The 26,573-nt window shown below is 48.0% G+C and overlaps 1 protein-coding gene across 2 annotated transcripts in view; it reads left to right on the top strand.

Moving 5' to 3' along the window:
* LOC134945614 (zinc finger protein GLIS2) overlaps nucleotides 1–26,573 on the top strand; it is a 65,273-nt gene that overhangs the window by 13,311 nt on the left and 25,389 nt on the right. The window contains exons 2-7 of one of the 2 annotated variants that reach the window (XM_063935017.1): nucleotides 5,197–5,402; nucleotides 19,654–19,866; nucleotides 20,068–20,216; nucleotides 20,592–20,765; nucleotides 20,999–21,132; nucleotides 25,993–26,111. In XM_063935017.1, coding sequence (XP_063791087.1) covers nucleotides 19,689–19,866; nucleotides 20,068–20,216; nucleotides 20,592–20,765; nucleotides 20,999–21,132; nucleotides 25,993–26,111 — 754 coding nt within the window. In that variant the 5' untranslated portion in view covers nucleotides 5,197–5,402; nucleotides 19,654–19,688. The remainder of the gene's footprint in view (nucleotides 1–5,196; nucleotides 5,403–19,653; nucleotides 19,867–20,067; nucleotides 20,217–20,591; nucleotides 20,766–20,998; nucleotides 21,133–25,992; nucleotides 26,112–26,573) is intronic. The other variant, XM_063935018.1, reaches the window with a different exon arrangement.

Genomic DNA, 26,573 nt, shown 5'->3' with positions numbered 1-26,573 from the left:
CCCGTGACAGAGGGAGAGGAAAAAGGCTGCAGAAATCAGCCAGTTCCCAGGAACAGAAACCCTCTCCCGCCTCTGCCAAGCCCTCAGTATGACGCTGGGGCTTTACAAGCAGAATCAGGCATGGTGGGGGGCCCGTCTCAATGAATTTCAGCGCGCAGTGGGCTCACTCGCAAGTAGACCCCTGGATCCTTCAGGTATCTCAGGGGTACAAATTGGAATTCGAGACGTCTCCCCCTCGCCGTTTCCTAAAGTCGGCTTTACCGAGGTCTCCTTCTGACAGGGAGACAGTTTTGGAAGCCATTCACAAGCTGTATTCCCAGCAGGTGATAATCAAGGTACCCCTCCTGCAACAGGGAACGGGGTATTATTCCACACTGTTGTGGTACCGAAGCCGGACGGCTCGGTGAGACCGATTCTAAATCTAAAATCTTTGAACACTTACATACGGAGGTTCAAATTCAAGATTGAGTCACTCAGAGCAGTGATTGCGAACCTGGAAGAAGGGGACTACATGATGTCTCGGGACATCAAGGATGCTTACCTTCATGTCCAAATTTACCCTTCTCACCAAGGGTACCTCAGGTTTATGGTACAGAACTGTCACTATCAGTTCAGACGCTGCCGTATGGATGGTCCACGGCACCCCGGGTCTTTACCAAGGTAATGGCCGAAATGATGATATTCCTTCAAAGGAAGGGATTTTTAGTTATCCCTTACTTGGACGATTCCCTGATAAGGGTAAGATCCAGGGAACAGTTGGAGGTCGGTGTAGCACTATCTCAGGTAGTGTTGCGGCAGCACGATTGGATTCTCAATATTCCAAAATCGCAGCTGGTTCCGACGACTCGTCTTCTGTTCCTAGGGATGATCCTGGACACAGTCCAGAAAAAAAGTGTTTCTCCCGGAGGAGAAAGCCAGGGAGTTATCCGAGCTAGTCAGGAACCTCCTAAAACCGAGCCAAGTCTCAGTGCATCAATGCACAAGGGTTCTGGAAAAAATGGTGGCTTCCTACGAAGCAATCCCATTCGGCAGATTCCACGCAAGAACTTTCCAGTGGGACCTGCTGGACAAATGGTCCGGGTCGCATCTTCAGATGCATCAGCGGATAACCCTGTCACCAAGAATAAGGGTGTCCCTCCTGTGGTGGTTGCAGAGTGCTCATCTTCTAGAGGGCCGCAGATTCGGCATTCAGGACTGGGTCCTGGTGACCACGGATGCCAGCCTGCGAGGCTGGGGAGCAGTCACACAGGGAAGGAATTTCCAGGGCTTATGGTCAAGCCTGGAGACATCACTTCACATAAATATCCTGAAGCTAAGGGCCATTTACAATGCTCTAAGCTTAGCAAGACCTCTGCTTCAAGGTCAGCCGGTGTTGATCCAGTCGGACAACATCACGGCAGTCACCCACGTAAACAGACAGGGTGGCACAAGAAGCAGGAGGGCAATGGCAGAAGCTGCAAGGATTCTTCGCTGGGCGGAAAATCATGTGATAGCACTGTCAGCAATTCCGGGAGTGGACAACTGGGAAGCAGACTTCCTCAGCAGACACGACCTCCACCCGGGAGAGTGGGGACTTCACCCAGAAGTCTTCCACATGATTATAAACCGTTGGGAAAAACTCGACAGGTATTGCGCCAGGTCAAGGGACCCTCAGGCAATAGCTGTAGACGCTCTGGTAACACCGTGGGTGTACCAGTCAGTGTATGTGTTCCCTCATCTGCCTCTCATACCCAAGGTACTGAGATTGATAAGATGGAGAGGAGTAAGCACTATATTCGTGGCTCCGGATTGGCCAAGAAGGACTTGGTAACCGGAACTTCAAAAGATGCTCAAGGAGGATCCGTGGCCTCTACCTCTAAGAAGGGACCTGCTTCAGCAAGGACCCTGTCTGTTCCAAGACTTACCGCGACTGCGTTTGACGGCATGGCGGTTGAATGCCGGATCCTGAAGGAAAAAAGGCATTCCGGATGAGGTCTTCCCTATCCTGATCAAAGCCAGGAAGGATGTAACCGCAAAACATTATCACCGCATTTGGCGAAAATATGTTGCGTGGTGCGAGGCCAGTAAGGCCCGACGGAGGAAATTCAACTGGGTCGATTCCTACATTTCCTGCAAACAGGAGTGTCTATGGGCCTGAAATTGGGGTCCATTAAGGTTCAAATTTCGGCCCTGTCAATTTTCTTCCAAAAAGAACTAGCTTCAGTCCCTGAAGTTCAGACGTTGTAAAAGGGGTACTGCATATACAGCCTCCTTTTGTGCCTCCAGTGGCACCTTGGGATCTCAATGTAGTTTTTGGGTTCCAAAAAGTCACATTGGTTTGAACCACTTAAATCTGTGGAGTTAAAATATCTCACATGGAAAGTGGTCATGCTGTTGGCCCTGGCCTGGGCCAGGCGCGTGTCAGAATTGGCGGCTTTATCCTGTAAAAGCCCTTATCTGATTTTCCATTCGGACAGGGCGGAATTGAGGACTCGTCCTCGATTTCTCCCTAAGGTGGTTTCAGCGTTTCACCTGAACCAACCTATTGTGGTGCCTGCGGCTACTAGGGACTTGGAGGACTCCAAGTTGCTAGACGTTGTCAGGGCCCTGAAAATATATGTTTCCAGGACGGCTGGAGTCAGAAAATCTGACTCGCTGTTTATCCTGTATGCACCCAACAAGCTGGGTGCTCCTGCTTCTAAGCAGACTATTGCTCGTTGGATTTGTAGTACAATTCAGCTTGCACATTCTGTGGCAGGCCTGCCACAGCCAAAAATCTGTAAATGCCCACTCCACAAGGAAGATGGGCTCATCTTGGGCGGCTGCCCGAGGGGTCTCGGCTTTACAACTTTGCCGAGCAGCTACTTGGTCAGGAGCAAATACGTTTGTAAAATTCTACAAAATTGATACCCTGGCTGAGGAGGACCTGGAGTTCTCTCAATTGGTGCTGCAGAGTCATCCGCACTCTCCCGCCCGTTTGGGAGCTTTGGTATAATCCCCATGGTCCTTTCGGAGTTCCCAGCATCCACTAGGACGTCAGAGAAAATAAGAATTTACTTACCGATAATTCTATTTCTCATAGTCCGTAGTGGATGCTGGGCGCCCATCCCAAGTGCGGATTGTCTGCAATACTTGTACATAGTTACAAAAATCGGGTTATTATTGTTGTGAGCCATCTTTTCAGAGGCTCCTCTGTTATCATGCTGTTAACTGGGTTCAGATCACAGGTTGTACGGTGTGATTGGTGTGGCTGGTATGAGTCTTACCCGGGATTCAAAATCCTTCCTTATTGTGTACGCTCGTCCGGGCACAGTATCCTAACTGAGGCTTGGAGGAGGGTCATGGGGGGAGGAGCCAGTGCACACCAGCTAGTCCTAAAGCTTTTACTTTTGTGCCCAGTCTCCTGCGGAGCCGCTATTCCCCATGGTCCTTTCGGAGTTCCCAGCATCCACTACGGACTATGAGAAATAGAATTATCGGTAAGTAAATTCTTATTATAGTGTATAATAGATGTATTATGGTCATGGCCAGTGGTCAGGTCATGTTGGGGGTGCAGTGCCTTATGTCTGTATAGGATGTAATAGATGTATTATGGTCATGGCCAGTGGTCAGGTCATGCTGGAGGTGTAGTGTCCTATGTCTGTATAGGGTGTAATAGATGTATTATGGTCATGGCCAGTGGTCAGGTCATGTTGGGGGTGTAGTGTCCTATGTCTGTATAGGGTGTAATAGATGTATTATGGTCATGGCCAGTGGTCAGGTCATGTTGGGGTGCAGTGTCCTATGTCTGTATAGGATGTAATAGATGTATTATGGTCATGGCCAGTGGTCAGGTCATGTTGGGGTTGTAGTGTCCTATATCTGTATAGGGTGTAATAGATGTATTATGATCATGTCCAGTGGTCAGGTCATGTTGGGGGTGTAGTGTCCTATATCTGTATAGGGTGTAATAGATATGTTATGGTCATGTCCAGTGGTCAGGTCATGTTGGGGTGTAGTGTCCTATGTCTGTATAGAGTGTAATAGATGTATTATGGTCAGGTCATGTTGGGGTGTAGTGTCCATGTCTGTATAGAGTATAATAGATGTATTATGGTCATGGCCAGTGGTCAGGTCATGTTGAGGTGTAGTGTCCATGTCTGTGTAGAGTGTAATAGATGTATTATGGTCATGTCCAGTGGTCAGGTCATGTTGGGGGTGTAGTATCCTATGTCTGTATAGAGTGTAATAGATGTATTATGATCATGTCCAGTGGTCAGGTCATGTTGGGGGTGTAGTGTCCTATATCTGTATAGGGTGTAATAGATGTGCTATGGTCATGTCCAGTGGTCAGGTCATGTTGGGGGTGTAGTGTCCTATGTCTGTATAGGGTGTAATAGATGTATTATGGTCATGTCCAGTGGTCAGGTCATGTTGATGGTGTAGTGTCCTACGTCTGTATAGGGTGTAATAGATGTATTATGGTCATGTCCAGTGGTCAGGTCATGTTGGGGTGTAGTGTCCTATGTCTGTATAGGGTGTAATAGATGTATTATGGTCATGTGCAGTGGTCAGGTCATGTTGGGGGTGTAGTGTCCTATGTCTGTATAGAGTGTAATAGAATTGTATTATGGTCATGTCCAGTGGCCAGGTCATATTGGGGTGTAGTGTCCTATGTCTGTATAGGGTGTAATAGATGTATTATGGTCATGTGCAGTGGTCAGGTCATGTTGGGGGTGTAGTGTCCTATGTCTGTATAGAGTGTAATAGATGTATTATGGTCATGTCCAGTGGTCAGGTCATGTTGGGGTGTAGTGTCCTATGTCTGTATAGAGTGTAATAGATGTATTATGGTCATGTCCAGTGGCCAGGTCATGTTGGGGTGTAGTGTCCTATGTCTGTATAGAGTGTAATAGATGTATTATGGTCATGTCCAGTGGTCAGGTCATGTTAGGGGTGTAGTGTCCTATGTCTGTATAGGGTGTAATAGATGTATTATGGTCATGTGCAGTGGTCAGGTCATGTTGGGGGTGTAGTGTCCTATGTCTGTATAGAGTGTAATAGATGTATTATGGTCAAGTCCGGTGGTCAGGTCATGTTGGTGGTGTAGTGTCCTATGTCTGTATAGGGTGTAAACATATTGTACTTTGATCATGTTGGAGGTTTAGCATCCTATTATTACATGCATAAAGTGTGTATGTCAACTGAGATTAATTCATTTTCTTTTTTAATTCTCAGCTGTAATCATACGTCTGTAGAATGTACACCCATGGGCGTGTGTCCTGCCTTTCTATATGTCAAACAAGCTAACATCGATGGTCACATCTCACATCACCCTTTGTCCGATGCTCACGATATATCCTGTCTGTGATTATACCAGCAGAGAATTGGAGTGATACGACCACAGAGCAGAAATTTTACTTCAGTCTTGATCCTGAAAGAAAGTAAGGGAGCAAAAAATCAAAGCGCAAGGTTAACTGTGGCCGGAGACACGGCTACATGTGGCTAAGGTGGTGGCTGTGGTACTGAGGAGGTTACTCCCTTGTGCTACAGTGCCAGTTTCATATGAACTATCATATTACATGTATATTTAATTATGTAATTTACCATGTTATAATGTTATATTTACAGTAATGCGCGCAGGTGAGAAATTGGAGAAACGCGTGTCTGAATATGTGGACTATGCACTTCTGTTATTTTGTACAGTGTTTTGTATTAGGAGCAGTTGCTGTCTTCTGTGACATGGGAAGTGATGGTAATTCTCCTGGCTCTGGCTGGGGATAGGTGTGGATTAGACAAGCCTTTGTTTACAGCACTTTCTCTGGAATGCACCCTAGGGCGGTCTCTTGGTGTCCTGCAGGTTTGGGGGAAAAGTAAATAGTTTTTTTAAAGTTCCTGTTGTGTGGAACTTTCTAAGAACAGTTATATGCTAAATCAGATTGTGTTTAGGAAACCAAACTGGTTCAGGTGGTGTATGTATGAAAGGAAGCAGATAGTTCAGTTCCTATGACATGTAACATGCATTTATTTATATTTTGTGAGATAGTTGGATTGGTTAAGGGACCCAGGGGAGATTGGTATCCGGACTCCAGGTCGACAGCACAAAGGTCGACACACCTTAGGTCGACGCCAATTGGTCGACACACCTTAGATCGACATGGACACAAGGTCGACAGGAACAAGGTCGACATGGAAAAAGGTCGACATGAGTTTTTCACGGTTTTTTTCTTTTTTTGAACCTTTTCATACTTAACGATCCACGTGGACTACGATTGGAACGGTAAAGTGTGCCGAGCGAAGCGGTAGCGGAGCGAAGGCACCACGCCTTCGCTCGCCATGCGAGGGGACGCGGTGCACTAATTGGGGTTCCCGGTCACTCTACGAAGAAAACGACACCAAAAAAACATAAACTCATGTCGACCCTTTTCCATGTCGACCTTGTTCCTGTCGACCTTTTGTCCATGTCAACCTTTTGTCCATGTCGACCTAAGGCGTGTCGACCAATTGGCGTCGACCTAAGGTGTGTCGACCTTTGTGCTGTCGACCCTCAGTCCCAGACCCGGGGAGATTTACCCCCTGTGGTACTGTGTTAGGATGGGATACAAAGTGAGCATGCGAGTCGAGTGTGTGTGTTGTGGATTGAGCCTGGTGTCTCCAAGCTCCGCCTTCCGCCAGCTACCCTGCAGGGACGGGTCCACGGTGAGGGACCAATGGGAATTAGCCAACACAAACATGGCGGTGTTGCAGCAGCGTGCCTATGCATACCTAGAAGAAGGCAATTCCATGTGCAGGAGATAGGATCCTGACATTAGTGGTTCCAGGTGCCAATTTAGGAGTCTAGGTGCAAATAAGCTGTCGGTGCCGTTGTAGGATTTTGATGGCGGTAGCGAGTTACCTGCCTATTGTGCAGTCTGGATTGGGTGGAGTCAGTTACAGGCAGTTACTGGTGGTAACAGGGAATCCCTAAATATTCCAAGTCAGTGGAATAAAAAATCAGTGATCGCCTGGCAGAACGAGGTTGGTGTTGGATAATTCCCACTGGTCCCTCACCATTGCGGCCCCCTTCCCAAAAGGCTGCAGACTGTCATTCTTTTCATATCTGTAGCCATACTGTGTCCAATGATGCAGGACCGGTACTAGACATGCGGAAAGAACTGGCCATCGGTACTTTGTGTCATTCCCCAAGTACGTCAGACCTCAATCAGGCCCATTGTGAAAGGTTTTGGTAGAACCTTATGGTTAATTGAATTGCCTCCTAAATGTTACAGAATAGACCCATTTGCTTTCATAAAAATATGGTACTTCAGTTCCAAGGTGCTATTTCTGCCGATAAAGTGTTAATTAGTGATAAATGTTACTACATTAGAATTGATTAAGTGTTCAATTTCTTTGACACTTCTGCCAAAGAAAAGGGGTTTTCTCTGACGTCCTAGTGGATGCTGGGGACTCCGTAAGGACCATGGGGAATAGACGGGCTCCGCAGGAGACTGGGCACACTTAAAGAAAGATTTGGTACTACCTGGTGTGCACTGGCTCCTCCCTCTATGCCCCTCCTCCAGACCTCCGTTAGATTTCTGTGCCCGGCCGAGCTGGATGCACACTAGGGGCTCTCCTGAGCTCCTAGAATAAAGTATATATTAGGTTTTTTATTTTACAGTGAGACCTGCTGGCAACAGGCTCACTGCAACGAGGGACTAAGGGGAGAAGAAGCGAACCTACCTGCTTGCAGCTAGCTTGGGCTTCTTAGGCTACTGGACACCATTAGCTCCAGAGGGATCGACCGCAGGACCCGTCCTTGGTGTTCGTTCCCGGAGCCGCGCCGCCGTCCCCCTTACAGAGCCAGAAGCAAGAAGATGGTCCGGAAAATCGGCGGCAGAAGACTTCAGTCTTCACCAAGGTAGCGCACAGCACTGCAGCTGTGCACCATTGCTCCTCATACACACTTCACACTCCGGTCACTGAGGGTGCAGGGCGCTGGGGGGGGGCGCCCTGAGCAGCAATAATATCATCTTGGCTGGCAAAATAACCACAATATATAGCCCCAGAGGCTATATATGTGGTAATTACCCCTGCCAGAATACAGAAAAAAGTGGGAGAAAAAGGGGCGGAGCCATCTCCCTCAGCACACTGGCGCCATTTCTCCCTCACAGTTCCGCTGGAAGGAAGCTCCCTGACTCACCCCTGCAGTCTACACTACAGAAAAGGGTAAAAAAGAGAGGGGGGGCACAGATTTGAGGCGCAGTAAATATTATAGCAGCTATAGGGGACATAATTCAGTTAGTCCCTGCATTATATAGCGCTCTGGTGTGTGCTGGCATACTCTCTCTCTGTCTCCCCAAAGGGCTTTTGTGGGGTCCTGTCTCCTTTAAGAGCATTCCCTGTGTGTGTGTGTGTGTGTGCGGTGTGTCGGTACGGCTGTGTCGACATGTTTGATGAGGAGACTTATGTGGAGGCGGAGCAGATGCCTATAAATGTGATGTCACCCCCTGCGGGGCAGACACCTGAGTGGATGGACTTATGGAAGGAATTACGTGCAAGTGTCGACTCCTTACATAAAAAATTTGACGACATGCCAAATGCGGGACAGCCGGCTTCTCAGCTCGTGCCTGCCCAGGCAATTCAAAGACCATCAGGGGCTCTAAAACGCCCACTACCTCAGATGGCAGACACCGATGTCGACACGGATACTGATACCAGTGTCGACGACGATGAGTCAAATTTAATGTCCACTAGGGCCATTCGTGGCATGATTGAGGCAATGAAAGAGGTTTTACACCTTTCTGATATAAACCCAGGTACCTCAAAAAAGGGTATTATGTTTGGGGAGAAAAAACTTCCAATAGTTTTTCCCCCATCTGAAGAATTAAATGAAGTGTATGAAGAAGCGTGGGCTTTCCCTGATAAGAAATTGGTGATTTAAAAAAAATTACTAATGGCGTTCCCTTTCTCGCCAGAGGATAGGTCACGTTGGGAAACTCCCCCTAGGGTGGATAAAGCGCTCACACGTTTGTCTAAAAAGGTGGCACTACCGTCTCCGGATACGGCCGCCCTAAAGGAACCTGCTGATAGAAAGCAGGAGGCTATCCTAAAGTCTATATATACACACACTGGTGTTATACTGAGACCAGCTATTGCTTCAGCGTGGATGTGCAGTGCTGCTGCTGCTTGGTCAGATTCCCTGTCAGAAAATATTGACACCCTGGACAGGGACACTATATTGCTAACCGTAGAGCATATAAAAGACTCAGTCTTGTACATGAGAGATGCACAGAGGGAGATCTGCCGGCTGGCATCTAGAATAAGTGCATTGTCCATTTCTGCTAGGAGAGGCTTATGGACTCGGCAGTGGACAGGGGATGCAGATTCTAAAAGGCACATGGAAGTTTTGCCTTATAAGGGTGAGGAGTTATTCGGGGATGGTCTCTCAGACCTTGTTTCCACAGCAACAGCTGGGAAGTCAGCATTTTTACCCCATGTCCCCTCACAGCCTAAGAAAGCGCCGTATTATCAGGTACAGTCCATTCGACCCCAGAAAAACAGGCGGGGAAAAGGCGGGTCCTTTCTGTCTAGAGGCAGAGGAAGGGGAAAAAAGCTGCACCACGCAGCAGGTTCCCAGGAACAAAAGTCCTCCCCCGCTTCTTCCAAGTCCGCCGCATGACGGTGGGGCTCCACAGGCGGAGCCAGGTACGGTGGGGGGCCGCCTCAAAAATTTCAGCGATCAGTGGGTTCGCTCACGTGTGGATCCCTGGATCCTTCAAGTAGTATCTCAGGGGTACAAGCTGGAATTCGAGGCGCCTCCCCCCCCCGCCGTTTCCTCAAATCGGCCTTACCGACAACTTCCTCGGGCAGGGAGGCTGTACTAGAGGCAATTCACAAGCTGTATTCCCAGCAGGTGATAGTCAAAGTACCCCTACTTCAACAAGGACGGGGTTACTATTCCACACTGTTTGTGGTACCGAAACCGGACGGTTCGGTGAGACCCATTTTAAATTTGAAATCCTTGAACACATACATAAAAAGATTCAAGTTCAAGATGGAATCACTCAGGGCGGTTATTGCAAGCCTGGACGAGGGGGATTACATGGTATCCCTGGACATCAAGGATGCTTACCTGCATGTCCCAATTTACCTTCCTCACTAGGAGTACCTCAGATTTGTGGTACAGGATTGCCATTACCAATTCCAGACACTACCGTTTGGACTGTCCACGGCACCGAGGGTGTTTACCAAGGTAATGGCAGAAATGATGATACTCCTTCGAAAAAAGGGAGTTTTAATTATCCCGTACTTGGACGATCTCCTAATAAAGGCGAGGTCCAGGGAGCAGTTATTGGTCGGAGTAGCACTATCTCGGGAAGTGCTACAACAGCATGGCTGGATTCTAAACATTCCAAAGTCACAACTGGTTCCTTCCACACGCTTACTGTTCCTGGGGATGATTCTGGACACAGAACAGAAAAAAGTGTTTCTCCCGCAGGAGAAAGCCAAGGAGCTGTCATCTCTAGTCAGAGACCTCCTAAAACCAAAACGGGTATCGGTGCATCACTGCACACGAGTCCTGGGAAAAATGGTGGCTTCGTACGAAGCAATTCCATTCGGCAGGTTCCATGCAAGGACCTTCCAGTAGGACCTCTTGGACAAGTGGTCGGGATCGCATCTTCAGATGCATCAACTGATAACCCTGTCTCCAAGGACCAGGGTGTCTCTACTGTGGTGGCTGCAGTGTGCTCATCTTCTAGTGGGCCGCAGATTCGGCATACAGGACTGGGTCCTGGTGACCACGGATGCCAGCCTTCGGGGCTGGGGCGCAGTCACACAGGGAAGAAATTTCCAGGGACTTTGGTCAAGTCAGGAGTCGTCCCTACACATAAACATTCTGGAACTGAGGGCCATTTACAATGCCCTAAGTCAGGCAAGGCCCCTGCTTCAAAACCAGCCGGTTCTGATCCAATCAGACAACATCACGGCAGTCGCCCATGTAAACCGACAGGGCGGCACAAGAAGCAGGGTGGCCATGGCAGAAGCCACAAGGATTCTCCGATGGGCGGAAAATCACGTACTAGCACTGTCAGTAGTGTTCATTCCGGGAGTGGACAACTGGGAAGCAGACTTCCTCAGCAGACACGACCTACACCCGGGAGAGTGGGGACTTCATCCAGAAGTCTTCCTACTGTTGGTAAACCGCTGGGAAAGGCCACAGGTGGACATGATGGCGTCCCGCCTCAACAAGAAGCTGAAGAGATATTGCGCCAGGTCAAGGGACCCTCAGGCGATAGCTGTGGACGCTCTAGTGACACCGTGGGTGTACCAGTCGGTCTATGTGTTCCCTCCTCTGCCCCTCATACCAAAGGTGCTGAGAATAATAAGAAGGCGAGGAGTAAGAACGATACTCGTGGTTCCGGATTGGCCAAGAAGAGCTTGGTACCCGGAACTTCAAGAAATGTTATCAGAGGACCCATGGCCTCTACCGCTCAGACAGGATCTGCTACAGCAGGGGCCCTGTCTGTTCCAAGACTTACCGCGGCTGCGTTTGACGGCATGGCGGTTGAATTCCGGATCCTAAAGGAAAAGGGCATTCCAGAGAAAGTAATTCCTACGCTGATAAAAGCCAGGAAAGAAGTAAACGCAAACCATTATCACCGCATTTGGCGAAAATATGTTGCGTGATGTGAGGCCAGGAAGGCCCCTACAGAGGAATTTCAGCTGGGTCGTTTTCTGCACTTCCTACAGTCAGGAGTGACTATGGGCCTAAAATTGGGTTCCATTAAGGTCCAGATTTCGGCTCTGTCGATTTTCTTCCAGAAAGAACTGGCTTGACTGCCTGAAGTTCAGACTTTTGTAAAGGGAGTGCTTCATATTCAGCCCCCTTTTGTGCCTCCTGTGGCACCTTGGGATCTCAATGTGGTGTTGAGTTTCCTAAAATCACATTGGTTTGAACCACTTACAACCGTGGATCTCAAATATCTCACGTGGAAAGTGGTCATGTTATTGGCCTTGGCTTCGGCCAGGCGTGTGTCAGAATTGGCGGCTTTGTCATGTAAAAGCCCTTATCTGATTTTCTATATGGATAGGGCAGAATTGAGGACTCGTCCCCAGTTTCTCCCTAAGGTGGTATCAGCTTTTCACTTGAACCAACCTATTGTGGTGCCTGCGGCTACTAATGATTTGGAGGATTCCAAATTACTGGACGTAGTCAGGGCCTTGAAAATTTATGTTTCCAGGACGGCTGGAGTCAGGAAAACTGACTCGCTTTTTATCCTGTATGCACCCAACAAAATAGGTGCTCCTGCTTCTAAGCAGACTATTGCTCGCTGGATTTGTAGCACAATTCAGCTGGCGCATTCTGCGGCTGGATTGCCGCATCCTAAATCAGTAAAAGCCCATTCCACGAGGAAGGTGGGCTCATCTTGGGCGGCTGCCCGAGGGGTCTCGGCTTTACAACTTTGCCGAGCTGCTACTTGGTCAGGGGCAAACACGTTTGCTAAATTCTACAAATTTGATACCCTGGCTGAGGAGGACCTTGAGTTCTCTCATTCGGTGCTGCAGAGTCATCCGCACTCTCCCGCCCGTTTGGGAGCTTTGGTATAATCCCCATGGTCCTTACGGAGTCCCCAGCATCCACTAGGACGTCAGAGAAAATAAGAATTTACTCACCGGTAATTCTATTTCTCGTAGTCCGTAGTGGATGCTGGGCGCCCATCCCATGTGCGGATTGTCTGCAATACTTGTATATAGTTATTGCCTAACTAAAGGGTTATTGTTGAGCCATCTGTTGAGAGGCTCAGTTGTATTTCATACTGTTAACTGGGTTTAATATCACAAGTTATACGGTGTGATTGGTGTGGCTGGTATGAGTCTTACCCGGGATTCAAAATCCTTCCTTATTGTGTCAGCTCTTCCGGGCACAGTATCCTAACTGAGGTCTGGAGGAGGGGCATAGAGGGAGGAGCCAGTGCACACCAGGTAGTACCAAATCTTTCTTTTAGTGTGCCCAGTCTCCTGCGGAGCCCGTCTATTCCCCATGGTCCTTACGGAGTCCCCAGCATCCACTACGGACTACGAGAAATAGAATTACCAGTGAGTAAATTCTTATTATTGCTGCTTTTACGTTTGTATTGAAAGGAAGTCCTTGGAGATATCAGAGCTTTCTCCAGGGAGCGCTTTTGTTTTCTCCTAATAGCGCTGTCAGTGTAGGCAGTTATGGCGGCGAAGCACGCTGGTAAAAATAACCAAGCTGCAAAAAGCAGCCATTTTGTAGCTTGTCACGCAACATATGGCTCTAACTGAGGATTTGTATATTTATTTCTACAAGAAATAGCAGACACTGTTGCTGGCCTATTTCTGGAGTATCAAAGATGGCTAATCCTTGGGGACTTCAATTCATGGGTTGATGACAAACTATCACACTTTGCCCAAGACCTCCTATGCACAGTGATTGCTCTGGCCTCATACAAGTTATTTAAAAAGTGGTCACACCCTTGATCTTGTCTACCAGATTGGATTAGAAGTCCCTGACCTAAAAATAAACACAGTCACGTGTTCAAACCACTGCTCAGTTTGGTTCTCAGTCACCACCCCTCAAAACAGAACTTTGTCCTTGGAATTCAACAGGTAACATCGAAGGAGGGGTATGACGCTATAGGCCCTTGTAGCAAACCTGGACCTCTCTCCTTGTTCCCTAGTCTGGCTGCAATGGATATTATCGCCCGTGTGTGTATACAACCTCACAAACCACACTGTTAAACTTCTTGGTTTGACAATAGTTAGTGAGCTCAAGAAAACGGGTCGTAGACTTGAAAGACGATGGAGGAAAACTAACCTGATAGAGGATAAGCATATTGAAAAATATCAAACCACAATCACCCATAAGAAAACAGCCTTCCTGTCAAATGAGATCATGGCAGCAAACAGTAGGCCAGCTCAGCTTTTCCGTACAGTCGATATGCTTTAAAGGCCAGCCTATCTTCATGGACCAGCTTTGACCCAATTGAAGTAAAAGACATTGCATTAATTGCCCGAATGTTGCGTCCCACCACCTGTGACCTGGACCCTGCCTCAGCCAAGCTTCCAATAAGGTGTATGGACTTAATTGGCCGTGTATTTGCAAAAATAGTTCAATAATCTTTGCAGATAGGCATTTTTTCTGAGCAACTAAAGGAAGCAATGGTTGGACTGCTTCTTAAATAAACTAATTTAGATTGACTGCATGACCAACTACATATTAAAAAACCTTCCTTTTCTAGGAAAGGTTATTGAGAAAGTGGTTGCAACTCAACTGGAAACTCGCCTGACAACCCATGATATTTATGATCCATTCCAATCAGGTGACTGTTCAATCTTAATCCTTCCGGATCTTTCTGCAGCATTTGATACCGTGGACCATGGGATTCTGATCGATGGATCAGTCCTTAGATGTTTCAGATAATTTCTCACCAGCAGGTCACAGAGAGTTTATTTTTGGAGTATACTCAACGTCACCAATGCCACTGACATGTTGTGTTCCACAGGGTTCTAAATTATCTCCCATGTTTTTTGCAGTATACTGCATGCTACCAATGGGTGAAATAATCAGGTGCCATTGCCTGGTCTACCTCTGCTATTCAGATGATACACAACTGTACCTGTCCTTTGCTCTGGCCACTGAGCAGCCAATAACAACCCTAAATGGTTGTCTAGCTGAGCTCCAGGAGGACCAGTGCCAGTTGGCTGTGACTGAATCCTGATAAAACAGAGGTCCTTATGATAGGACCTCACCATCAAAGGACATAGCCGACCAACAGGACTTATGCTTGGGGATTCAGAACTACAAAACACTGAACATGTATGGAATCCTAGCGTTGTCTTGGATGGTGGCTTAACACTTAAACATCAGATATCAGCCACAATCAAATCTTAATTATTTTATCTGAGAAACATAACCAGAATCAAGCACTTATGGGGCTATTCAGAGATGAACGCAGATGGCTGCATATGCAGCCAGATCTATGTTCATCTCCTCACATACTGGGGGCCACCCAGCATGTGTGAGGATGAAATTAGATTGCGAACGCAACGGATCTAAGGTTGAACCCTGGCAACACAGTCTTTGAAATGACAGTAGATAGCTGATTAGTTACTTTGGGCAAACTTCTCCACTTTATCGCTCTCCAAGCTTGATATATCTCCCCTTGAGACTTTCTGGACTTCAGCAATGGTCACCATGCACTCTGAGGGAACCTTGATGGAGCTGCAGCAGTATCCAGATGTGCGGGACTGGTAGGGGATCTACACCCTCATACACCTGCATGGATATACTGTATGTAGGGTCTGTGAGCTCTGTGTACGCTGGAGGAAGGTGTCCTGTGGCTGCCGTTGAACATTGGGGAAGGGGGAGGAAATTCTTGAATGGATGGAGTGGAAAAGCCAGGAGACATGTTTAAACGTGCCGGGATTTGGTCTATAACTCTGTGGTTGATAGTGGGGATTATTTTAACACTTTCGTCGCCAACATCTTTCTCCTTGATGTCTTCTCAGTAAGGGGCAGTTGTCCTAAGTCATGGAGAGTGATAAAGTGGAGAGGGACGGGGGGCATGCACAATTTCACATTGATAAAGTGCCAGTCAATCAGCTCCTAACTGTCATGTTACAGGCTGGGTTTGAAAAATGACAGTTAGTAGCTGATTAGTTGGTACTTTATCACCGTGCAATTTATCACTTTTCAAGGCTTAGTACATCTGGCCCAAAGTACCAACCAGTCAGCTCCAAACTGTCATTTTCAAACACAGCCTGTAACATGGCAGGTAGGAGCTGATTGGCTGGCACTTTATCTCTCTTCACTTTATCTCTTTCCAGGGCTTAGTACATCATCTGACCTGTTGTCACCTATAGAGAGGTATCGCCAAACCAATCATTACGCAGAGTTTGCGGCAGATGATCAGAAACACAGGGGTACATTTACTAATATGGGAGTTCTATTGAAGATGGGATGTTGCCAATAGCAACCAATCAGATATCGGGTATTATTTTCTAGAAGGTGCTAGATAAATGAGAAGTAGAATCTGATTGGTTGCCATGGGCAACATCCCATCTTAAATAGAACTCCCATCCCTAGCCCTAGCATACATGTTGTCTCTAGCTGTGTCACTGCCTGGAATCCACCTGTCTGGTGTCGGTAATCCATTCTTCCCGGGCTGTGTGCTCATTCAGTCACTGGTGGTTACACCCTGCAAGCCCCCCTAGCCCCCTGCATTTCTATCCTGTAACACAGCTGGCTGCACACTGTGTGTATCCGACACACACGTAGGTGTATAAGTTGTGAATGTTCCTGGGTGTGTGTGTACATGTATGATATATGAGTGTTCCACGTGTTTGCACATTTGTGCATGTATGATATGTAAGTTTGTCTGTACACATGTGCATGTATGACATGACTGTGCCCGTGTTTGTATATGTGTGGATTAATGGATGCATATCTCTGTACATTTCATGTATACATTTTATTTTAATGGATTATTAGCTTTGTAGATATACATATCTTTATGCATGTGTGTGTGTGTGTGTGGGTATGCTTGTATATGCATGGATATATGTGTGCATGGATATATGTGTACATGTTATTTTTATGTGCATGTGCATTCATGGCAGGTTGCTTAAGAGGTTCTTGCAAAGGATAAACGGTAACCGGATATTATTATAGATTGTACATAAACAATACAAAGTATTCTAGACTGCATGTATGTATGTATGTATGTGTACTGTACGTACGTACGTACGTACGTACGTACGTACGTACGTACATATGTACGCTGGCCTGTTTCTCTAACTGTCTATACACAGTGGTTGTATGTGTGCACTCATATGTATGCATGTTTGTGTGTACTGTATGTATGTGTGTACTGTATGTATGTAAACGTGTACTGTATATAATGTAAGTGTGTACTGTATGTATGTATGTATGTATGTATGTGTGTACTGTATGTATGTATAGGTGTACGTGTGTACTGTATGTATGTGTACTGTATGTGTGTACTGCATGTATGTATGTGTGTACTGTATGTATGTATATGTGTGCTGTATGTATCTATGTACGTACGTACGTACGTACGTACGTACGTACGTACGTACGTACGTACGTACGTACGCTGGCCTGTTTCTGTAACTGTCTATACACAGTGGTTGTATGTGTGCACTCGTATGTATGCATGTTTGTGTGTACTGTATGTATGTATGGGTGTACTGTATGTATGTATATGTGTACTGTATATAATGTATGTGTGTACTGTATGTATGTGTGTACTGTATGTATGTATATGTGTACGTGTGTACTGTATGTATGTGTACTGTATGTGTGTACTGCATGTATGTGTGTACTGTATGTATGTATATGTGTGCTGTATGTGTGTACTGTATATGTATGTATGTGTGTGTACTGTATGTGTGTACTGTATGTATGTACTGTACACGTGTACTGTATGTATGTATATGTGTACTGTATGGGGATGCAGTCAATTTACCTGCAATTAAAATCCCGACGGTCGAAATCCCGACAGCAATTGACCGATGGTCAAAATCCCGACATGGACAAAATACTGACATTTAAAATACAGATAAGGTCAAAATACCGACATGTAAAGTGCCGACAGGTCAAAATGCCGACATGAGTTTTTCATGATTTTTTTTCATTGAAACCGACTTGTTCATACTTTACCATCCCAGTGGACCTGGAGGGGGAATATAATAGTGTGCAGAGCGCAGCAAGGCACCGTGCCCGAAGCGCGCGAGCCATGCGAGGGGACGCGGTACACTTATATGGTGTCCATGTTGAACTATGTCGACATACACACAAAAAAACCAGTGAAAACGCATGTCGGTATTTTGACCTGTCGGCATTTTACATGTCCGTATTTTGACCTTGTCGGGATTTTGATTGGAGGTATTTCATACCGATCCCACTGTATGTGTGTACTGTGTGTATGTATATGTGTAGTGTATGTATGTATATGTGTACTGTATGTGTGTACTATCCGTGTGTACTGTATGTATGTATGTGTGTACTGCATGTATGTATGTATGTGTGTACTGTACATGTGTACTGTGTGTGTGTGTGTGTGTGTGTACTGTATGTAAGTTTGTATATGTGAACTGTATGTGTGGGTGTGGACTGTATGTGTGTAATGTATGTATGTGTGTACTGTGTGTGTGTGTGTGTACTGTGTATGTGTTATGTATGTATGTATGTATGTGTACTGTATGTATGTATATGTGTACTGTGTGTGTACTGTATGTATGTATGTATGTGTGTGTGTGTGTGTGTTATGTATGTGTGTGTACTGTATGTATGTGTGTACTGTATGTGTGTACTGTATGTGTATACTGTATGTATATATGTGTGTACTGTATATGTAATGTGTGTATGTGTACTGTATGTATGTGTGTACTGTATGTATGTGTGTGTACTGTGTGTGTACTGTATGTATGTGTACTGTATGTATGCATGTGTGTACTGTATGTATGTGTGTACTGTATGTGTGTGTGTGTGTACTGTATGTATGTGTGTACTGTATGTATGTGTGTAATGTATGTGTGTACTGTATGTATGTGTGTATTGTATGTATGTGTGTACTGTATGTGTACTGTATGTGTGTGTGTGTGTGTGTGTGTGTGTGTGTGTGTGTGTACTGTATGTGTGTACTGTATGTATGTGTGTACTGTATGTATGTGTGTGTACTGTATGTGTACTGTATGTATGTATGTGTGTACTGTATGTGTGTGTACTGTATGTGTACTGTATGTATGTATGTATGTGTACTGTATGTATGTATGTATGTGTGTACTGTATGTGTGTGTGTGTGTACTGTATGTATGTGTACTGTATGTGTGTGTGTGTACTGTATGTATGTATGTATCTATCTATCTGTGTACTGTATGTATGTATCTATCTGTGTACTGTATGTATGTATGTATCTGTGTACTGTATGTATGTATGTATGTGTGTACTGTATGTATGTATGTATGTATGTGTGTACTGTATGTATGTATGTATCTGTGTACTGTATGTATGTATGTATGTATGTATGCAGGTTTATGCCGTTCTCTCATGTACGGTCTGTGCAGTACTGCTGCCGTCCCTCCTCCTATCTCACAGCCCCCGGCTACCTGTCACCTAATGACTTCCTTACTAGCTCTCTCCCTCTTCCTCCTGTACATTACTTTCCCCCCTTCCACTCTCCTTCCTGTCCTCTGTCTCAGTGTCCTTCCCCCATTACACCCCCTCCCAGCTTCTCTCTCCTCTCCACAGTGCTCCCAGGCCTGCTAACATTCCTCAGTGTCTGGCCGTGGCTGGCCAGGTGCCCAGTATGGGGGTGGGGGGGGGGAGACACGCCTTTATCCCCACATGGCACTAGATGGGTGACCCTCCCTCTCCTAGATTCCCTCAGGAGAGGGGGGCATCTGTAGGGGGATACTGTGCCCCCCTCATCCTTGAGGAAACCACACGTGGCAGTCAGTAGTACCCTCTCACTGACATTGCACCCAGGCACACAAACTTACTTAACCCTTAGGTCTGCGGCAGGCCACATGGTGCCGAAAAAAGGTGATGTTCTGTAACAAGCAATGGGTTAAGGATGCAATGTGCTGCAGGTTTCTGACAATCCCTGGGATAAATGAGTAAAGCTGTGTGGGCTGTTCTGTAACTCGCTTCTCCTCTCCTCTACTCAGGACAGCTGGGGGCGCTCCGGGCGTAGCCACTGACCATGCACTCACTGGACGAGCCCTTGGACCTGAAGCTCAGCATCTCTAAGCTGCGGGCAGCACGAGAGAAGCGAGAGCGCGGTGGGGGGAATGGTAGGAAGCGCTCTGTGCACCATGAGCTGATGATTAGAGATGATGGGACCACTGTTATCACCCCTGTGTGCTCCTCGCCCCCGCCAGGTAATCCTGTCTATAGTACCCGTGTTCCCATGGCATTTACCACCCGCTGTATACGTGTCTGCTTCCTCTCCGCTGTGTCCCTTGCCCTGCATTACCCTATCACATGCCCATCTACACTGTGCCATGGACTGACTGTGTTGCTGACCTCTGCCCTGCATCCCTCTCTCATTAACCATCACCTCCCTGCTTTGTTCTGTACAGGATTCCTGCCTCGTTTTCGGGATGGGGACAGTCCCCCCTTTTCTTCTCCCCCAGTCGTGGACCTCAGCCTCTCCCCATCTTCTGGAATGGACTCCCCTGGCCGTGCGTCCTTGTCCCCCGAAAGGGTGGTTGGAGTGGACACCCCATTGGTGAGTCTCTGTCACCAGTGATATTTAGTACAGACCTCTGGCACTATGAAACTCTTAAGCTGCCCAAACCTATAGGGGGCAGCATTCTGTGCACCTGATCAGTCACAGCGACTCCGGAGGCATCAGAATGAATGGCTTTGATTCCAAACATGTTTTACACAAGAAAGTTCCGCTTCAGGGTCATGTGTGGCGCAGAGCTGTCCCCCGTTACAAGTCCTAATTTGTGAAGGCCTCACGTGTACACCTAGGGGTGATGCAGACTGCATTCCCCTGAATAGATGATAAGACTGAGGTGATGTTCTGTAGTTTCCCCTGAGAATGTCACATAGCTGTGTTCATCTTTCCCCGCCTGACTTCTTTCCTCTCTTCCCTCAGGACACTCCGTCACTGCGCTGCAGGGGTGATGTAGCCCCCAGCCCCTTCCAGTTCTTCCTGCCCCTCGGCTCCGGCCTCCAGCTGCCACCTTCTATGTTCCTGACTCCCCCCAAAGAGCGACGTCTCTCCCTGGAATACACAGAGCAGAAACAGCTGGTGTGCCAGTGGGCAAAGGTACGCTTGTATACAGAACCTGCCTCTCCACAGCTTACCGTCCGCAGTGTTGTGTGACCTTCTCCAGATGTCTACTCTAGTGTTCTCTATTATCAGTGTATCTGAGCCTCTATTTTGTACTGTTGTAGAACATTTGGTCTCGTCTTCTACCTCCAATCTCCCCCCTCCACCCTCCCCTTCTTACATTCTTCACCTCTTGCTTAGCCTCACCTTTGACCTTTGACTTTTTTCAGTGCAATCGTCTTTTCGAGTTACTGCAAGAGCTGGTGGATCACGTTAACGATTTCCACGTGAAGCCAGAAAAGGATGCCGGGTACTGTTGCCACTGGGAGGGATGTGCCCGCCGTGGCAGGGGATTCAATGCCAGGTAAGTTGGGCTGAATACACTGAGGCTGTCATGGTTCCCAGAGCCTACTGCAAAATGGGAACACTACACTTATATCACAGCAGTTGTACATTATGGACAGTGGCTGCAGGTAAATGTTTCAGTAAGATGCATGGTTGACCCTGCAACGCTTTCCAGGGAGAAGCTTTCATGCTACACCTATAGGGCCTGATCCTCCATACCCAACCTTCAGCATCTCGTACCTGTCTCCGCTGCGCCCCCACTGCAGCGTAATAGGTGTAACTGAAACCTGGCACCCCAACCTAGGAGAGGCGGGCCCTGGGTGTATAGATGGAATATGGGACTACTTAGAGGTGGGCATACGCAGATAGGGCGGCGCTAGTCCTCACTCATAGTGGTGACGGCTACTTTTACAGTCAGATCAATGGGGACAGTGAAGCTGCGTAGAGGGCAGGTGGTTGTTGGCATCTATTCCTGGGCACCGATGCGGCCATAAGTGCGGCTGCAGAACGTGCTTCTGCTGTATGGTTAAAAAATAAATGATGCAATAAACACCCCATTTTCAATGTAAACAACTTGGGCCGGCATTGCATGTTCATTTGAAATCTCCCCAACGCTAGAAGCTCTGCCCCCACTTGCTGTACTGTGCGGTCACAGAGGATCAAAGTCTCCATGGTTACAGGATCAATACTCCTGAGTCACTGCCCATTACTCACAGCTGCTCCCTGCTTCCCCTCACCTCTGACCTCTCACTATGCCAGGGCAGATGCCCCCTCCTTCTCCTCACCTCTGACTTTTCCCTATGCCAGGATAGCTGCCCCTCCATCCCTTCGTGCCTGAAACCCCACGAAAGCTGCCCCCTCCTTCCCCTATCCTCTGACCTCTCCCTATGCCAGGACAGCTGCACCGCCCTTCCCCTCGCCTCTGACCTCTCCCTATGCCCAGACAGCTGCCCCCTCCTTCCCTTCGCCTCTGACCTCTCCCTATGCTAGGACAACTGCCTCCTCCTTAACCTCACCTCTGACCTCTCCCTATGCCAGAGCAGCTGCCCCTCCTTCCCTTCACCTCTGACCTCTCCCTGTGCTAAGACAGCTGCCCCCTCCTTAACCTCACCTCTGACCTCTCCCTATGCCAGGGCAGCTGCCCCTCCTTCCCTTCACCTCTGACATCTCCCTATGCTAGGACAGCTGCCCCCGCCTTCCCCTCACCTCTGACCTCTCCCTCAGCTGCCCCTTCCTTCCCCTCTCCTCTGACCTCTCCCTATGCCAGGACAGCTGCCTCCTCCTTCCCCTCACCTCTGTCCTCTCCCTATGGCCGGACAGCTGCCTCCTCCTTTCCCTCACCTCTGACCTTTCCCTATGCCAGGACAGCAGCCCCCTCCTTACCACTGACCTCTCTCTATGCCAGGACAGCTGCCCCCTCCTTCCCCTATCCTCTGACCTCTCCCTATGCCAGGACAACGATCCCCTCCTTCCCCTTTCCTCTGACCTCTCACTATGCCAGGACAGCTGCCCCCTCCTTCCCCTCACCTCTCCCTATGCCAGGACAGCTGTCCCCTCCTTCCCTTCGCCTTTGACCTCTCTGTATGCCCGGACAGCTGCTCCCTCCTTCCCCTCACCTCTGACCTCTCCCTATGCCAGGACAGCTGCCCCCTCCTTCCCCACACCTCTGACCTTTCCCTATGCCAGGACAGCTGCCCCCTCCTTCCCCTTACCTCTGACTTCTCCCTATGCCAGAATGTCCCCTTCCTTCCCCTATCCTCTGACCTCTCACTATGCCAGGACAGCTGCCCCCTCCTTCCTCTCACCTCTGACCTCTCACTATGCCAGGACAGCTGCCCCCTCCTTCCCCTTGCCTTTGACCTCTCCCTATGCCCGGACTGCTGCTTCCTCCTTCCCCTCACCTCTGACTTTTCCTTATGCCAGGACAGCTTCCCCCTCCTTCCCTTACCTCTGGACTCTCCCTATGCCAGGACAGTTGCCCCCTCCTTCCCCTTACCTCTGGACTCTCCCTATGCCAGGACAGCTGCCCCCTCCTTCCCCTTACCTCTGACCTCTCTCTAAGCCAGGACAGCTGCCCCCTCCTTCCCCTCGCCTCTGGACTCTCCCTATGCCAGGACAGCTGCCCCCTCCTTCCTCTCACCTCTGACCTCTCACTATGCCAGGACAGCTGCCCCCTCCTTCCCCTATCCTCTGACCTCTCCCTATGCCCGGACTGCTGCTCCCTCCTTCCCCTCACCTCTGACTTTTCCTTATGCCAGGACAGCTGCCCCCTCCTTCCCCTTACCTCTGACCTCTCCCTATGCCAGGACAGCTGCCCCCTCCTTCCCCTCGCCTCTGGTCTCTCCCTATGCCAGGACAGCGACCCCCTCCTTCCCCTCACCTCTGAGCTCTCCCTATGCCAGGACAGCTGCTCCCTCCTTCCCCTATCCTCTGACCTCTCCCTATGCCAGGACAGCTGCCCCCTCCTTCCCCTATCATCTGACCTCTCCCTATGCCAGGACAGCGACCCCCTCCTTCCCCTCACCTCTGACCTCTCACTATGCCAGGACAGCTGCCCCCTCCTTCCTCTCACCTCTGACCTCTCCCTATGCCAGGACAGCTGCCCCCTCCTTCCTCTCGCCTCTGACCTCTCTCTATGCCAGGACAGCTGCCCCCTCCTTCCCCTATCCTCTGACCTCTCCCTATGCCAGGACAGCTGCCCCCTTCTTCCTCTCACCTCTGACCTCTCCCTATGCCAGGACAGCTGCCCCCTTCTTCCTCTCACCTCTGACCTCTCCCTATGCCAGGACAGTGCTGCTGAAGGAGCAGAGATCCCTATCACCATGTGTCTGGTCAGAATTAGGGTCACTAGAGATAAGTGATCTATGTTTCTGGTCTCTGGCAGATCTAGGAGAGAGGGATCAAAGGTGAGGCTGCAACATCAGATGGTTTTGTTTAACCAGTAACTGAAGCACCAGAGGTCAGACGGCTGTGCTATTACTTACCTCCATTTATATATGTACTACAGTTATTTTGCTTCTACATAAAATGTTTAATTCATTCATATTAGTCCCTATAGTAGAGCTTACAATCTATATTCTCTGTAAAGACACAAGAGAAGGATGCATGCACCGGATGGGAGATAGTAGACTAATGATGATCGCCTAACTAATTCTGTTATAGTATAACTAGGACCCTCCTACCTCTATGTCTGTCTGTTATTACCTAGTTTTCTTTTATCACTGTTGTTTCCAATTGTAAAGCACAACAGAATTTGCTGCGCTATATAAGAACAGGTTAATAAATACCTACCGGTATATTTGTAGTGTGTGGGAGGAAGCCGGAGTACCCGGATGAAACCCACGTAAGCATGGGGAGAATATACAAACTCCACACAGTTAGGGTCATGGCGGGAATTGAACCCATGACCTCAGTGCTGTGAGGCAGTACTGCTAACCATTACACCGTCCGTGCTGCCCCAAAGTGGAGGTGCTCCCGTAGAGTAATGATTCAGAAAGAAAAAGGGACAAATACTCTCTGTATTGGGGGCTCTCAGAGGTGTTCTTATCATTTAGTAACCTTTTATCAACATTCTATAGCACCAGGATTGCGCTTTGCAATTGTGAACAAGTCTGTAATAAAACAAGACTGGGCATTGACAGATTGATAAAAAGGCAGGAGGGCCCTGCTTGCCAGCTCACAATCTATATGTCATATTGATATCTCTGGCAGCCTGTAAACTGCACACTGCAAGAGTTTTTGGGAACGTGATCCCTCCCTGATACTCTCCACTCGCTCATGCGCAGTCTGGTGACCGAGCAGTAGTGCGGCCAGGTCCCGAACTCGCCAGTAAACTGATCGCATTTGCATCGCAGGGCAGCTCCTGCCAGGGCCTCTGTTCACTGTATGTGATTAATGTTATATCTCGTTGATTCCTAATTTCTTATTGTGGTGATAAACGGTGATAAGAGATTACAACTACCGGTACTAATTCTCGCTAATTAAAGAATAATTCCCAAAGGGAAATCAAGAGTTTGTATAGACCTGTGCCGATGCTTCTGCTGCTTGCCGTGCGTTAATCCCCATTGATTGAATCAGCTGGCATGGGTAAAGTCCGTGGCCATTGGGTAAATTCCGCTGCAAATTGAAATCCCCTTCTAAGTGCTTATTACCGTGGTTCCAATTGTAAAGAATAACGGAATATGCTGCCGCTATATATTATAAATACATGTGAATAAATAACGGCTAATAAATAAATTCATGTATATGGTTATGGTGACAGAATATAAATGACTATGGGGACAGAAAGTTGCAGCAATGGCGCCATCTTGAGGAACTCAGAATATTACTGTGTCCCTGCAGAGCATTTATAAAGGGAAAGTGTCCTGTTCCCCAAAAAAAAGGAATACCGCTGACTGTATTTCGGGAAGCCACAGGTGGTATCACCTGCTACAATTCTCTTGCAAGGATAAAAAAGATTTGTGGCTCCTAGATAACGCCCATTTTGTGGCTCCCAGATAACGCCCCACCTGTCCCCATAAATGGCCACACATCACCCCTTGTATCTCAGTGAAATCTCATCCCTGCCCCTATCTATGTATCTAGGCTTATTCTCAGAGGAATAGCGGCATGATGTCACGGAATGGCATGTTTGCTGCAGGTCCATGTTTCTTTTCTGTAAATTTGTTTTAGACACTTGTAGAAATCTGGCAATGGACAGTGAGGAACTTCATAATAATCGCAGGCGGCTGTCCTGACATTCTAAAAGACAAGACAGTGCAGGTTATGTGGCGCTACTACGTACTGATGGGGTTTCTTTACAGGGTCAGATGCAGAGCCGGTCCTTTGCTGCCTCAGACGTTCTTACTGAATATGTGTCGCATTTCTGCTCCACCTGCAGGTACAAGATGCTGATTCACATTCGCACCCACACTAACGAGAGGCCGCACTGCTGCCCGACTTGTCACAAGAGCTTCTCACGGCTGGAAAACCTGAAGATACACAACCGATCACACACAGGTATGCCCACCACTGCACCCGGTGCCAAGTCTCCCCCACCGCCAGCTGGCAGACGTTACGCAGGCTGAACAAATATTCTTTGCAGTGCACCTAATAAGCTTCTTAGGACCCAGTGGCAGAGTGACGGGCATTCCATGACCAATATGCATGGGGTGCATACAATGATAGATGTAGATGGAACTGATTTAGTTGGAAAATGGCAACGACAGAAAGGCTAGTCCAATAACGCGTTTCACCTGCATAGACAGCAAGGCTTGTCCAATAACTCGTTTCCCCTGCATAGACAGCAATGCTTGTCCAATAACTCGTTTCACCTGCATAGACAGCAAAGCTTGTCCAATAGCGAGTTTCACCTGCATAGACAGCAAGGCTTTTTCAATAACGCGTTTCACCTGCATAGACAGCAAAGGCATGTCCAATAACGCGTTTCACCTGCATAGACAGCAAAGGCATGTCCAATAA

This window comes from Pseudophryne corroboree, chromosome 7 (genome assembly GCF_028390025.1).
Source record: "Pseudophryne corroboree isolate aPseCor3 chromosome 7, aPseCor3.hap2, whole genome shotgun sequence".
Taxonomy (NCBI): Eukaryota; Metazoa; Chordata; class Amphibia; order Anura; family Myobatrachidae; genus Pseudophryne; species Pseudophryne corroboree.
Note: the sequence above shows the minus strand (reverse complement) of the source record. Positions and strands in the feature narration are given on the sequence as shown.